Source organism: Gymnogyps californianus, chromosome 17, assembly GCF_018139145.2.
Source record: "Gymnogyps californianus isolate 813 chromosome 17, ASM1813914v2, whole genome shotgun sequence".
In the NCBI taxonomy this organism is placed as follows: domain Eukaryota; kingdom Metazoa; phylum Chordata; class Aves; order Accipitriformes; family Cathartidae; genus Gymnogyps; species Gymnogyps californianus.
In genome coordinates, this window is record NC_059487.1 from 4,706,611 (window position 1) to 4,721,840 (window position 15,230).

General features: G+C 41.8%; 1 protein-coding gene across 3 annotated transcripts in view; it reads left to right on the forward strand.

Moving 5' to 3' along the window:
- The window catches only part of DHX35 (DEAH-box helicase 35), a 32,907-nt gene extending 24,174 nt beyond the window's left edge, over window positions 1–8,733 (forward strand). For 2 of the 3 annotated variants that reach the window (XM_050907557.1, XM_050907558.1), the window contains 5 exons: window positions 395–524; window positions 1,180–1,261; window positions 1,808–1,879; window positions 4,322–4,433; window positions 6,967–8,733. In XM_050907557.1, the coding sequence (XP_050763514.1) occupies window positions 395–524; window positions 1,180–1,261; window positions 1,808–1,879; window positions 4,322–4,433; window positions 6,967–7,011 (441 nt within the window). In that variant the 3' untranslated portion in view covers window positions 7,012–8,733. Of the gene's footprint in view, window positions 1–394; window positions 525–1,179; window positions 1,262–1,807; window positions 1,880–4,321; window positions 4,461–6,966 lie in introns of all 3 variants that reach the window. The other variant, XM_050907556.1, reaches the window with a different exon arrangement.
- The last annotated feature ends 6,497 nt before the right edge of the window (window positions 8,734–15,230 follow it).

Here is a 15,230-nt window from a genome sequence, read left to right on the forward strand (position 1 = left end):
AGAGAAGACCAGTGAAAACAGTGTACAGAAAAGGTTGTTTACATTTTGAGATTGAAAACAGACTAGCTTATGATATGATGCTTTTGTGTGTGAGAATGGAATGACTGATGCTATTCTCTTTCACCACATATGAAGAAATGAAGCACATCTATATGAAAATACCCCATGGCATTTGTTCTGCTGCTATTTAGATGTTGTCTGAAACATGTTTTGTAGTTACTGGTGTTATGTACCCTTGTTAGTTGCTATGTAAATAGGTAATTTTCAGGGAAAACCACAATAAATGGGTTGTAGGAGACAGAAGAAAAACAGAACAAGGCTATGTGATCCAAGAGATTGGGTTTTGTTTTGCTGATGGTATTTCATTGTAATTTTTTCTGTTCTCACTGTACAGCACAGCAAGAGCTCTCAGTGGTGTCAGGAACACTTTCTGAACTACAAAGGGCTTGTTAGAGCTTCTGTTGTAAGAGAGCAGCTGAAAAAACTTCTCGTCCGCTTTAAAGTGCCAAAGAAGTCCAGTGAAGGTGAAATTTTTTTTTTTTAACCTGTTGTCCAATACATATGGAATGTAGTCTCCAAATTGTCAGTCTGCTTCCTGCTTTTCTTGTAACCTTTCAGTATTTTCTCCCTTTCTCCCTCCGTTAATTTACAATTAATGTTTAGTCCAGTCTTCGTTAGTTGAGTTTTCCAGCAAGAGATTATCACCACAGATTATATATTTAATGGATAGACTTACCAAAAGAGTCATAAATAGGTCACCTCGTTCCCTCTTCTGACTTTTCAAAAAGCTATTTTTCTAGTATGTTCAAAATGATGTACAGTCATTGGGATCTGATTTCCAGCTGTGCTGTGCATGCATGGATGCCATGACTACTTCTCAGCACTTGTCTCTAACTGCTCTGAAAAATCAGACTTCAGTGCTTACCTGTCACACAAGGTTGCTTTAAGGACTGTGAAACTATCTTCATGGAGACACCAGTGGCAACAGTAGGTTTTTTATGTAGTAATTTTGATTTGCTGTGAAATTGAAGTCAAAAGAGATTGCAGGGTTTGTCTGCCTTCCAGCCTTTGCTATCAAAGCCTGATGCAGTGTGAAAAGTTGTTTGAGATGATTAAGTGGTATTTTAGGGATTTTTGCCATTCCATTGACTCATTTTACATAAAAACTCTTTTCTTTAGGTGATCCAGATCCCGTTTTGAGATGCATAGTTTCTGGATTCTTTGCTAATGCAGCTAAATTCCACTCTACCGGAGCTTACAGGTAAATATACATAGCTTCATTACAACTGTTGCTTAGTTTAAAAGCTCCTTTGACTGGATACCTATAATCAACAAACAGATGCTCTCTAGACACCTGCAATAAGAAACATGTACCATTTGATTTACTGAATATTTGAAGTTTTGTATCTTCAAACTGCTTCAATGTTTGGCAAATAAACTCTTCTCTTTGGCAAATAAAAATAGAGTTATTGATAGTGGGAAGCTGTTACTAATAGTAATAAGCTTGTGATAATACAAGCAAGTACAGTGTCTCTGTTGTAGCACTCCTAGTGCACTGAATAAAAGCCTGAAACACTACTTTTTAATGTAGATAGAACTCTTTTAGGACATTAAATTATCATTTCTTCCGTTGGCCAAGATTTAAGCCTGGTTTCATCTGAAAGCCTGTTCATTAAATGCAAATGTTTTTAATTTGCTCCAGCTCTTTTATCGTTGCCTTTTATTAAACATTCTTACTGGGGATGAAAGGAACCAAATGTTAAGCAATACATAGACGCACGGTCTGAAATAGTATCTTGCTTTCAAGGACTATCCGTGATGACCATGAACTTCATATCCACCCCACTTCAGTGTTGTATGCAGAGAAACCTCCACGCTGGTAAGTTAAAGCTGCTTTCACTTGCTTTGTGATCTTTACAAGACGTTCTCAGCATCCAAACATTTTCATGAATGACTTTTCTCCATCAGTGGAGGAATAGATGTAGAAGGTCGTGGTTCCCACAGAGAGAATTCAATTGGTGTTTCCTTTGCATCTTTTTGTAGGCAGTATCCAAATAAGTCAGGGAAATAGTGACGTTTAACTGTCAAAAAAAACCTGCAGAAGTTGGAAAGCACAGTCAAGTGACCCTTTTTTAATAGGCACCATATTTTGCACTGCAAATTGCTCTCCAAGTGGTCTCTGTACCTAGATAGAACTAGGATTAATTTACTTTTATTAAGGCTATTAAGTAAATGTCCTGTCAAATAGGTGCTGCAGTAATTGCAAATGGCTTGCTAGGAGAGGGCATACGTGTCAAATGCATGATGCAAAAAGTTTGAGAGAAGTTATGGCTGTCTAGCAGATTGAGGAAAGAAGTGGTTGTACTTTCATATTAGTTGGGATATTACAATTCCATTTGTGTGTCAAAGATGCTCAGATAACAATTAGAAATGTGTTCCTAACTACCAGGTCAGCATGATCAACCTGAAGTATTTGGGCTCTTGTCCTCCTTTTGCCTGTTGCTGAGACTTTGAAGGATAAACTTGGCCAGTGTCATCTGTTATCTTTGAATTTGGGCTCCTACACCTGTTGCGTAGGGTTTGCAGAAGTGTAACTGGTTGGAACTTAGCCATCAATTACATTGGCTCACAAAATAAAAATGAGACCAGCTCACTTGTTCTTAACTGTACCAATTCTTCAGGGCTGAGTTTAGCAGAGTGTAGCTAAAGTAATTTTTGCCACTGAAACCAGCCTGATTCGCTGTTGTTTTGCCAGTTTTTTTAACCTCCTGTCACTGCTATTAAAAATAAAGCACAATTTGTTTGAAATAGTAAAAAGAATACTTTGCAGATATACTTCTGAAATTTTCTAGCTTACAGTAGACGGTAGGTAACATCCTGAAAGACGTTGGGTTATGGGAGAGTGACAGACAGTAATAAGAAAAAAATTGAGAAGAAATTAGTCTGGAAAGTAAGTCTTGTGGTAGGAGAGTACTGGAAGAATTCTTTGCTCCAGCACATGCCTCCTTCAGGGCTTAGCTTTTAGATGGTGAGCCCTCGGCATGGAACTTCCATCCCAGCCTTGGGCACTTCCAGGCATATAGAAAAGCAGAACTGTAGACAGCTAGCTGGAAGTCTTAACTGGCAAAACCTTAAGACTGCTCTTTCCTTCACAGCCTGTTTGCTGTTGGTGGCAGCAGTATTGCTGGAGTTTTTGGGAGTACTGATTCTGGGCTTAAATCTCTTTTTGGACCCCTGTGTTGCAGAACAGGCACAGAGCTGTCTTCCAAGGCCACGTAGTATTGCCATCACCAGCCTAAAGACGCTGCTGGCTCATAGCATCCTATAAGACAGGCGTTTAACTTACTCAGCAACCCTAGTTTCAGTGCTACTGCTGCCTGGGCACCCATTCTATATTGAGGGCTTCAATTCTCAGTCTGTTACAGGTGTATATAAAATGTGTTCTCATTCTTGTTTGTTTTCTTCAGATTTCTCTTTAGTTGTATTAGTTGGTGTGTCTTGGGCTGCATTTGGCAGAGAAGAGAATTTTGGGCTCTTTCCTCTTTGCTTTTGAGAGCAAAATACCAATTAATGAGAGACCGCAAACCTTGTGGGTTTGCAGGTCTGCTGTGTATAGAAGGCAGATAATGACTTACCGTTTTGGTGACTAACCCTTCAGCGCGTGGGTTTGCGCTTCCTTGGTAAAAATGACTTTCCCTACTGAAGGGTGACTTCAGAAATAGGTTGCCCATGCTGGCAACCTGTTTATGCTGGCAGCAGGGATTGAGTCCACGTGGCTGGTTGTTTGTAAGTCTCTTACCAGGAGATGTTCTGGCAGTAGTTAAAGCTGATTTCTTCCTCTAATCCTTTTCTTGCTTGTCTGCAGACAGGCACCAGGGATAGTCATGCTGTGATTTGTGCCCTACTTGTTATGGGTCCAGGGTTTTGGTGCTTTTGACATCCTTCCTCATGATATCACAGGGTAACTAATATTCTCTCTTCCAAAGCATCTGTTATGAGTCCCTCTTGGCCCCATTATAAGAAATACTCTTTCTTTTATACCTGGCGTCCATATGTCCTGGTAGTATGTGAAGATGTTTTTAATGGCAGTCTAAAGGTTGTCTTAATGTAGAGTACTCTGAACAACCAGAGGGAAAGAGGTAAGAGGCTGTATTATAACTTAAAGACTCTCTTGTCACTCTGTAAGTACTACCTTTGGCAGCATGTATGTGAAACTGTCTAAATATGCTGTTAATCATCCCTCTCCCTCATTGCTTTATAGCAAACATCTTTTTTTTTTTTTTTCCTCCCCTTTCTTTCTTTCTTTCTTTCTTTCTCCTAGGGTAGTCTACAATGAAGTCATACAGACTGCTAAATATTACATGAGAGATGTGACTGCCGTTGAATCTGCATGGCTCTTGGAACTGGCACCTCATTTTTACCAGCAAGGAACGGTACGGAATCAGCATAAAGCCCAAACGGTACCATTGCTGTATTAGCAGCTCTTGTATCTGAACTTTTTAAATGTTTGTTTTGTTGTTGTCTATTTAATGGTACAAAAATGAATTTGGTTTTGTTCATTGTAGTGGTTTTAATATAAAGGAGGAGGATAATAAATTGATGCATGAAAGCTTTTTCCCTGTTATCCAGCCAACAGACATGATCTCAAAGTTACAAAATAAGTGTATCACTCTGGTAAATGAAGCCTTCAGCCATTTTACACTTGAATATAGGCACTTGGTAGCACTTCTCTGAGCAGCACTTATAGCTAGGCAATGGTCATACTTTGCACAATAATTTTAGAGGAGTTTTTGCATGCCTTGCAAATGTTTGTGCAAATCCTGAGCCTTTTTTTGAGCATTAATTACGTTTACTGCAAAAAAATCATCTCTGATCTGTTCAAACTTGAAATGGCAAAGAACAGCTACTGTTTGTGCAAACCTTTACTGCAAATCCTGTTGTGTGTGATATACCTTTTCTGTACCAGTATCTTTTAATAGTTGTCACCATCCTTTATCAACTCTGCCCCCTGTGAATTTGCCAATCTAGACTTATTCACTGGTCTTTCTGAGAACTGGATCGGTATTAAATATTATCTAAATGTTAGTTATGCTGGAGCTGTTGATACCACATTGCATGTAAATACTGTACAGGCAAGATTGCCAAATTGATCTTGCATGTGAATTTCCCGTGGGAGATTAATAACTACAGAGCTTTATATTCTAAATTAGTGAAGTATTTCCAAAATACTGAGTGGAAAAAATGCACTTGCATATCAGACCTATGCAAAACAAGAGATCTGTTTGTGCATATGAGCAGCCATGTTGCAAAAATGGCTGTTTCTGATTTATACATCTGCTACACTATTTGACTTTTCTGAGAATCTGATGTTTGTTTTCTTTCACTTCCTGGGGTTTTTGGAAAAAAGAAAAACACTGTGGTGCATGGAGCACCTTAGGACATACCTCTGTGGTTACAGTGTACAGCAGCATTGGCATCTGTCCCTGTAAATGACTTGAGAGCGTTGGGTTTTTTAAATGTTGAGCTTGGATAATTCATCTCAGTTGTCCAGACACTTACCATCTATAAATGCACTTACTAGGTAGCTGAATATTTTCTGCCTTTTTTCTATAACGCATTTGACAAAGCCAGTAATGACCCCTGCAGGGTAGACCCCTGAGTCTTTAGCTGCTGTTAGACATTCTGCAAGCATGGTGTAAAAAGGAGATGAGCCAATGTGCCCGTTGTATCAAATCTGATCCTGGAATAATTAGTCCTTTTGACTCACATATTTACATGTTGTAACATCCCATACACAACACAACATCCCATTATGATACGACCTCTCCGTGGGCTCAATTTTGGGGTGAGGTTTTCCTTTAGGTAGGTGGTGTTGGGGAGTGTGACTCGATGGCTTGTTCAGGCAAAACTTGAATTGCTTTTTGTAAGTGAAGAAGACTTGTCTTGAATTGTACTACCTACTTGACTGAGAGAATGTGTTTTTCAAGGTAGCACTACTACTGTTGTAGATGTTCTGTGAAATTACATCAGAACGTGATTTAAAAACCATTGCCATCCTTTTGATTTGATAGAGATGAACTCAGTTTGCAGTATGACCTAAGCATTGCTTTCATCCTAAGATGCATGGAAGCTCTGAAGAATAGTGCTTGTTTTGAGGAAAATTATCTTTTCTGGTTTGGTCAGTTATCCTTATCAGCCAAATGGCTTGGGTGTCTTGAAATATTCCTGCTGTGTAAAGCTTTGAATTATACATGTAAATTTTGAATAAGCAAGCCATTGCAAAACACACAAATTTATAGACATTCAGACCCTTTTTCTACTGAAGGATACATCTTTGTGCTAATAAGAGATTCCTGAAATAGGAGAATTTTTATTCCTGTATCAAGTTAAAAACAAGTTACAGCTAAATAGGATTCTGTGTTAAAAGATGTTCTTCTACAGCTTGATCATGGTCTCAGTCAATTATGTCTCATTCCAAATTTTGCAGGACTTCCTTCATGTTTTCATTCCACATTTTTGTAGGCCTTTAAGAGCATAGAGGTTCAAAGGTTCAATGCAACTACAGCTGCAGTGTTAATACGTTAGTTAAAATCTTGTACTTCATGTACCTACTCCTAGTGTTTGTGGAGATGTATTGTTGGAAGCACATGTATCTTTTTGTGCATTTTTACACGCTGGCAACTTGCTTCCAGTGGGAAATTGTTCCTATGCTTGTAGTTAGTACAAGAAGTACTAGAAGATGGTATTTTATACCAAGCCAGAATATCACTTTGGGATACATGTGGTTTTTTGATTTCATAGGTTTATTTTAGCTATATCAATAACAAGCAGAGCTTGGGAAGGGTGGTCTTTGATATTTGTATAAGAATTTATTTAATTTGGGATTAAAGACTGAAAGCATTTTAGTTGAACTTTTTTCTAATTGTGGTGTATATGCTAAGCAGTTTTTCTTTTCTTTTCTTGCAGCATCTTTCCTTGAAAGCAAAAAGGGTTAAAGTAGATGACCACTGATTTGACATGACTTAAGTCTTGTGACATCAGATGCAGAACCTACCAGTGATTTCAAGCTGGCTACAGTCCATTCAGCAGTCAGTTCATTAGCAATTTGATCTTACATCAACTTAAATGTTTAAATGCCTGCCAGGATCTGTAGGGGTTTATGCATGACCAGTACATTGTAAACCTATGTAGAGCTTGCATTGTGGACATTTTATTCTTTGCCTACTTGACCACTGTTGTTAATCTGGGCATGTTGCTCCTTTTAAATAGGTAGAAAAACAATTTAAAAAGTAAGAGGACGTACAGGACCACAAAAAACTGAAACCTTCAAGAAGGAAACTGATTTCCTGGAGCGGTACGGCTGCCTTATGAGAGTGGGGAATAGGATACCCTGCCTCCTATTAACTAGAGCACTGTGACTACTACCAGCCAAACTGAGACTGACTCCTGACAGCAGGAGCTCAGGGCAGTGAACTAGCCCTTGAAATGCAAGGGGCTGCCATGGAAACATTGATTTCATGTTGGACCATCCCAAACTGGTGCAGCTTGTGCCCCCAAGCAGTAAGTCTCCTGCCTGAGGTCGAGCTGCCCCTGGTCCCTGTGCTGTAACAGTCCTTCTGTAGGCAGCATTGTATTAAAATGTCTTGTTTTCCTACAAGAGAGTTGCTGTTTGGGGATCGGGAGGAAGAGTAGCTCAGTATTTTTAAGAAGGATTAATTTTTTGCTCAGTCGGGGGACTATACACATATGTTCACAAACAATCAAATTCACAGATGGGGCTTTACTTCCCCCCCCCCCCAACAAAAGAAAAGATGTTAGCCTCTGCTTGGAAATACCAGAAAATTTCAGCAGGGGTATGTCATGGAACACTGTTTTTTAGCCTCTGTCATTCAGCAAAGAAGAAAATGTTCTGTACTTTCCTATAAGGAACACAGTCCTATATATTTCTTTTATTAAGAATCTGTTCTTTGCTGCTTGGGACTCTTCTTCATGTGTTACTGTAAGAGAAGGATGCTCTGAACAGTTGCTGCTTTAATTGGGACTCCATGGCTACTTTTCAGTAAGGAACTGTACCTTTTTGTGTTTTAACAAGGTAGCTTGGATACATGTATTTATTTTTTCCAGTCCTATTGATATTTATTTTAGAAACACATTGTTTGAAAATTTTATTTTTATAAGGCAACTGATTTGATGAATGTGTTTTTGGCATGTTAACTATAATTTTATTTTCTTCAAAAAAAAAAAAAAGGTATGTAAATAAGCAAAAATTTCTACATAGAACAAATGCCTTCCTCGTCACAGGACTGCCTTGAAAACTTTCTTGAGAGCTTCTTTACCTTCTTCCTTCCAAACACCTGCAGAGAGAATGTGTTCTGTCATGTGCAATGTGTGGTCTATTCAGTGTCTACATACTGACTGCCAGCACAACCAGATGTACCAGTCTCCATGTATGGCACCAGCAGCATGACAAACCGTGTCACCTTCCTTGTTGTCTTCCCTGTGAACCTCACCTTTGTATTTCTCTCTCTCTTAGAGTGGAAGCTCCTTGGGGCAGGGACTGTCTCCTAGCCAGAGCCGAGAGCAGTGTTGGCACTTACTAAAAAGATTCAATTTGCAGGTTTTTTTCTCTTAACGGATCGGAGAAAGAACTGAATATGAAGACTTGTCAAATGTGCGTGTCTCTCTGTCCTCTGGAAGTATTCTTAAGAAAAATAAAACCATTGAATCAAGGAAGCTTGAGAATGCGTCGCTTCAGCATGAGTAGTGGGTGATTTCCCAGCGTACTGAGTGGTTGTACTGTGCTGGTCTGAATTGTGATGGGCTGTCAGTGGATGGCTACTTCGTTTGCCAGTTCTGAGAGTTTCAGGTGGTTCTGGAGAACTCTCTTCTCCAGATGTTCTTTTACCTGGTTGTACAGCTGCAAAATTTTCTCTTGAAATGATTGTGACTCCTGCTGAGTTCAGAACCCAGGGATGTACAAGCCTTGTAACATGCTGCAAGCAACTGTACTTTTATAAGAATGAGTGCAATAGGTCTCTGTAAACAAAAACAGAAATTGAGACTTGTCTTTGTAGCAGTTTTACAAACTATTGAGGTATTGCCGGAGGTGCAGACACAGAACAGGCAGACTTTATGCTAGAGATGCAGGCTAAGAATAAATGGTTTTAGTATCCAGATTAAGGTTACCTTTAGAGAGAAAGCACTGCTTGCATCAGAAATGTGGACCCTTTGAAGGTGTTTGAAGACAGAGACCCAAAACTTAAAAGACCTGAAAATCTCTTTACTTTGTAAAATTTTGACCTACAGCTCTCTGCTAGATTTGTACGTAGCATGATGCTTTCAATAACTTTGATTAAGGAGATGGGTAACTGTGCCTTGTTGTTGGCTCTTTGCTGCATAAATGGTCTCTGTGCTGTTGTGGGGGAGGCTGGAGTCATTTGAAGATGATTGTCAGGAGTTTATGAAACAGTTTAAGGATTTTAAACCTGGCTTTTAGAGGATGAGGTTAAAATATTAGGCTCTTGAATCAAAATGCTGCTCGAAATAGAAGTCATGCCACCACTGGCAAGGAGACAGATATTTTTTAAAAAAGTAAATTTACAATCCATTAATGTCAAATTACTATGGGGGGAAAAAAGAAGCTATACTCCTGAAGTCCATCAGAAAGTGCTCTCAGTGTTTCTACTGTAGTATTGTCAGTTATAGAATAAGATGAAGCTAAATTGGAATAAAAATTCAGCCAATATTAATTGAAATATATTTCTCATCTTGTAGATTAAAAATAATTGTGATAAACTGATGGGAAAACAGTCACTATTCTTCGTGGTTAATCTGAAGAAAGAGACAAGTAATTAAAAGACTAAAATGAAAAAAGGGAAATAAGGGAGAGGTAACTGCCATTTCTTCTCAGTGCTTTATGATAAAAATGCCTGCATAATAGGATATATAATTGAGCCATGCATACAGCAATGTTCTCTAAAGGTACATCAAGGTAATGCGATGTAATTTATTTTTAAGCTGAGTTAATTTTATATATGTGTTACAATAAGCACATTACAGACAGGCATCGGGAAAAAGTGATAAGTCAGGTAGCATGCGTCTTTAAACCAAAAAAAAAAAAGGCAGTTTACCAGAATCAGCTACCCGTGTGACTCATTCTAGATCTGGTGGTTCAGATCTTTTCTGGCTTGTGGGCAAGTGCAAACAGTGAATAGTTTCCTGTTCCAGCAAATGGAAAAACAGGACGGAGATGCTAAGAGGGGGCGAGGGTTGGAGCAGCATTTCTGCACGAGGGATGACAGGGCTGTAAGACGCTAGAAATGTTTCAGTAATTCCAGCTGTATTCTGCAAAGACGTTTCTGATTACGAGGGAGGGCTGGGCTTCTCTGATTCTGTTGGGAGCCTTGGTCACAGGGAAGGAGGGAGAGAAAAGAGCAGAGAAGCAGAGAGGTATCTGCAGGGAAGGCGCGAATAGGTGCAGGATTTCTTCATCGTCGGTTCACGTGGTGACTCACGGCAGTGCCTTGCTTGTTTACTCCTCTGATTGCTGCTGAGCAGGTGGTTACTGAGCTTGGTTAGTGGGAAACAACTTCCAGAAGCTGACTGGGAATTAACTGGCTGAGCCAGTACTGCTGTTGCTTGTCCCCTTTGTGGGACTTTTGTGACAAAACCCCTGACCAGCAGTCCTGGAGTCGAGGACCGGACTGCTTGTTCGTGGGGCAGGCAGCTGCTGATGCAGGGGCACAGGCACGATGACGCCGGTGCTATGGAGGTTGTGTGAGGCTGGGCTCAGCCATTCGCCTTGCCGTGCTGGAGGTGAGATCCACCTAGACAATACACCGTCTTTGGATTTGAAAGGCGATTCTATTCTGAAATGTAGTTGTCAAAATCATTCCTTATGTTTCAGCTGCTTTCTTTATCAAGGAAAATTAGCTGTATCTGGTTTTTTTCCACTAGCTCATCAGGCCCCCCTCATTTGGGAGCATCAATGTGCATCGGTAAGCGTTGTCATCCCGCCATTCTGGTAAGTGTCACTTACCGGACTAGTTCATCACTTTTAAGCAATTTCATTGAAGGCAACTTGGAACCAGTGTTTATTACTGCAATTTCATAACTTTATATTATTCTCTATCAAGTGGCCATACTATCAACAATTGGTAAAGACAGTCAACAATACAACTCGGCATTTAGAGTAAGTTCCTCTACTGGGACTTAGAATAAACAAGTTGCAAGATGAACATAAGTAGGATATGGAAAACCTGTCCTTATACCCAGTTTCTGGTCTGTTCTCAGACTTGCAGAGCTTTTGTCGTTGAAAGCTTGTACAGGGTTTTTCTTCTGTCAATTAATAACTTTATCTTTCTCTATAAGCTTTCTCAGAGATGCGCATTTTTGGCCTAAAACTGACTGCATTTTGAGAAAGGTGCCAGTAGATGGCAGGCATCAGTTTCAAGTAGTAGTATCTTGGGGAACAAATAATTGGCCAATTCTTAAGAGTTTTTCTTATTCTTCAGTTTTAACATTAAATTAGTTTAGTCATAAGTGGGATGAGAAAGGGTAAAGGAAAAAGCTATTGGTGGCTGTGGGATAAAGTCAGTGTTTGAAGTGCAGAGATTAGTGAAAAAGCCCAGAGTGCTGTGTGCCCCGCTGGTCTAAACACAAACAAACAAAATGCCCCAAAAACCCCAAAATTCCAACCAATAAATTCTATAGCGGTTCTTTCAGTTACACACTGGGTCACAAAAATGGCACCTTTACTGTAAACCGTAGCTGGAGTGCGCTACGGGTGGGAGGGTGTTAATACTTCAAGGAGATTGACAGCATTTGTTACTGGCTTTTATACTTAGCTTATCCAAGTGACCAGCCACTGCTGAAATTAAGAGGGTTTTTTTTTTCACTTTTTTGTACTTCTTCCAGCTACAGCTCTCAGTTTTTCAATAAACTAAATTTTGCAGCCTTCTTGGCAAATAGAAATATTTTTGTAATAAGAAAATGAAGAGTTAATAGAATCCTTCAAGTTGAAAATTCCTGCACGTGGGCTTTGTACATCCACAGAGTTCCTCCTGTGGAATCAAAGCCCAAGGCTGGAGCAATGGGCCGCATTAACAAAAGGTATTCCCTGGAGATTTACTGAAGTGTCAGTCTAAGGCTGCAAGTCGTCTTGGTTACTTAGACATTTCTTCTTTCCCCACACCGGTGTTCTTTTCATATCTCACTTTGTCAACTAAGTTAGGTGTGACACTAGAAATGCTCTTCTAGTGCTCAACTGGTGAAGCTGTCTTGGTTGAAAGTCAGCATTAACCGTGGGGATTTTCCTCTGTGAAATACTGGTAAACTAGCAAAGTGCCTCCTTCCAGCAGAATTTTGTAAAATTGAAAACCCCGGAGGGAAGCCACCCATGCAGCGGGGCCAGTTCTGCTTACAGATGTACATGGGGAGCTCTGCAGACGTCAACAAGGCCCAGAGCAGCACCAGGACCAGAACTCCATGGCCTGTGTTTTGAAAATATCAGTCTGTGGCCAAAACGGGGCCAGCCCAGTGGAGCGTGCGAAGGGACGCAGGTACGGGGTAGGGACGCACTGTATTTCTGTAAGCACCTGCTGCTGGCTCCGCTCAGACAGGGTGAGGGTTGCGGGGTGCCCTGGTGTGGCAGCCCTTAGGTGTGTGTTCCCCTGAGGGCAGGTGGAACCAGTCCACCCCCCCGCTCGGCTTTTATCTCCTTCCCGGTTTGTCCATGCTTCAGAGCAGCAGCTGTCATATCCACTGCAAAGAAATTTCTGATCTGTGTTGGATTCTAGCCACTATTGTAACAAAGAAAATTAACAGTTTAGGGCAAAAAAAATCCTGTGCTGTTCACGGCAGCATGGTAGATGTCATTTCTCTTGGTGGATGCAAAAATGGCTGCCTGCTCTGTTCCAAAATCATCTTTTGCAGGGCTGCAGTTTTGCGAGGCTGTGAGATGCAGAGGTTATATTTAGCTGTGTTGCCAATTATGAGAGATCAAAAATTGCCTGGAAAAATTCCCCTTTTCCTCCTTTCTAGAATCATAATTTAAAATAAATAAATATATTTAATTTGCCTTTCAATTTTATTTTAATTCTCTTTAGCAGTTCCCGGAGTACACAGCAGCACAAGGAGCACCATGCGAGGAAACCCCTGATTGCCATTTACGGTGCAAGCACAGGAGATGGTTTCAGCTGGCTGCAGCTGCAGATCCCAACCTCGCTGTTTCTGTGACGGCTCCCAGGTCCGAGGGTTGCTCCCTGTGCTCTCCTCCTCCCAAGCTGGGTGCTGCAGGGAGAGACAGGAGGGGAAAAGGGCTTAGATGGAAGAGCTTTGCAGGTGGAAGAAGTCAGAGGAGGATGTTTCCTATCTTTGGGGTGAGCGATAGGCAGCACAGAGTTTCCTATCGCCTCTCACAGATGCCCTGGAAGCAGGCAGGTTTCCCTGCAGTGCAGAGGCATGAGTCCTGCTTTGCTTGTGCAGCCTCCCTGCAAGGGAGTCCTTGAAGACCCCTTGAGCAAGGTTTTATGGAACTCCTGCTGTTTCTCTTTTCAGTATCTGGTGAGTTACGAGGGTCTCGTAAGCGACCCATGAGCCATGTGACAGCCCCGCTAAAGCGAGAGCAGGGAAGGAACCCTTTCAGATGAGTTTAGGACCTGAAAGAGCCGGGCTCATGTTCAGTCCTGCTACCGAGAGCAGGATCTGTTTGTAAGGCAGAGTTAATCCTTCCTATTCTTCCCCTTGCTTACTAATGTTTTGGGAGGCCGAAGACTGTTTTCAAGTGTGTGGGTGTGCACATGGGTGTTCGGTATCTGGGACAACAGGGCACAGACCTTAGCAGATGCCTTCAGGCACTGCAGGGATGGGAATGTGTCGGGGCTTAGAAGGAGAGTGGAGATGCAAGAGATGCACTTTATCTAGAAAAATAAAAGATCAGCAAAACTGTGCCCCACAAGGTGCTGGTCACGGAAGGGAATGCCCTTCCTCTGCTGAAGCCCAGACGCCCGCTATAATTTCAGAGGCGGCCGTTAGCAGGGGAGGTGGGTCCCGCACACGGACATCCAGTCTGGCCCTGCTGCTACACCGGCGCAGGCTGGGGTAGTGCTCGTGTGAGGCATTGATCACAGCAGCCGCTCTGACATGTAAATACAAGCTGAGACAGGATGAAATACCGATGGCCATTAGGAGCTGTCAGACCGGTCAGGATACCAAAAAGGGCTCTTTGCAGCCACCTGCGGGGGTGCTGGGCAGCCTGGCACGTTGTGTGGGGGGGTTCAGAGCTGCATCAGAGCTGAGCAAGGTGCCTTATCTTGCTCAAAATCTCTCTGGTTTCTTGGAAACTGCAGCCGATGCTGATTTAACCCTTTGTGCTGCAGGAAGAGGCACTGATGAGCAGGCAGTGTGTTACAGTGGCGAGGGATCGATCGGAGAAGCCTTGAAGCCTCTTGTTTTAGATGGAGAAGCAGAAAGCGATTCCTCCCGCAGCTGCATGCGTGGGACCTGCTGCACTGGAGCATTTCCAGAGGTGGTCATTGCTGGCTCTGTTACAAAATCTGCCTTCACAACTGGCTTGCCAGTCTGAGCACCTACATGATAGGGAGTCAGCCTGGGGTTTGGACACATGATCTAGCTTATGGGGCTCACCATACAGCAATGGAGCCAGCTATTAGGGCTTGTATATGTGCTGCTTGTTTGCAGCAGTGCACAGCTCTCTTGCTGTGGTGAGAGCAAACAGGCTGTCGTTCCCCCTTCGTTTGGCTAAGGGTGCCCACGTGGCCATGGTGAAGTTGTAAGGCGTTCATGTCCCCTAGCCTTGAGAACACAGATGAGTTGGATGGTTCTCCATGCAGCTGTCCAGACTCACAGTATGTTCTGGTTCTCATCCTGTCCAACAAAATATCTATGGAAAAAGCTAATTTTAAGTAAATTCTTTAAAAGGCAAATTGCACCACTCAAGCCTCTTGGGAACCCCTAGGATATCGCCGTTCAAAATGTCCCCACTGGTGCTATTTTGTGAGCAGGATTTGTGGCACGTGAGCACGTGTGTAAGGCACACTGCAGGTTACCATGTGGGTAGATACGTGTATCATTAGTGTTATTCATCTTTGCGCCTTTCAATTTAAGCGCCGTTTGGAGGCCTCCTGAGGATGCGCTGTACCACAAGGAAGACTTCTGAAGATGAGGAAGGAGGTCCAAGTGGAAAATACTTGTCATGAAATGAAGAATGA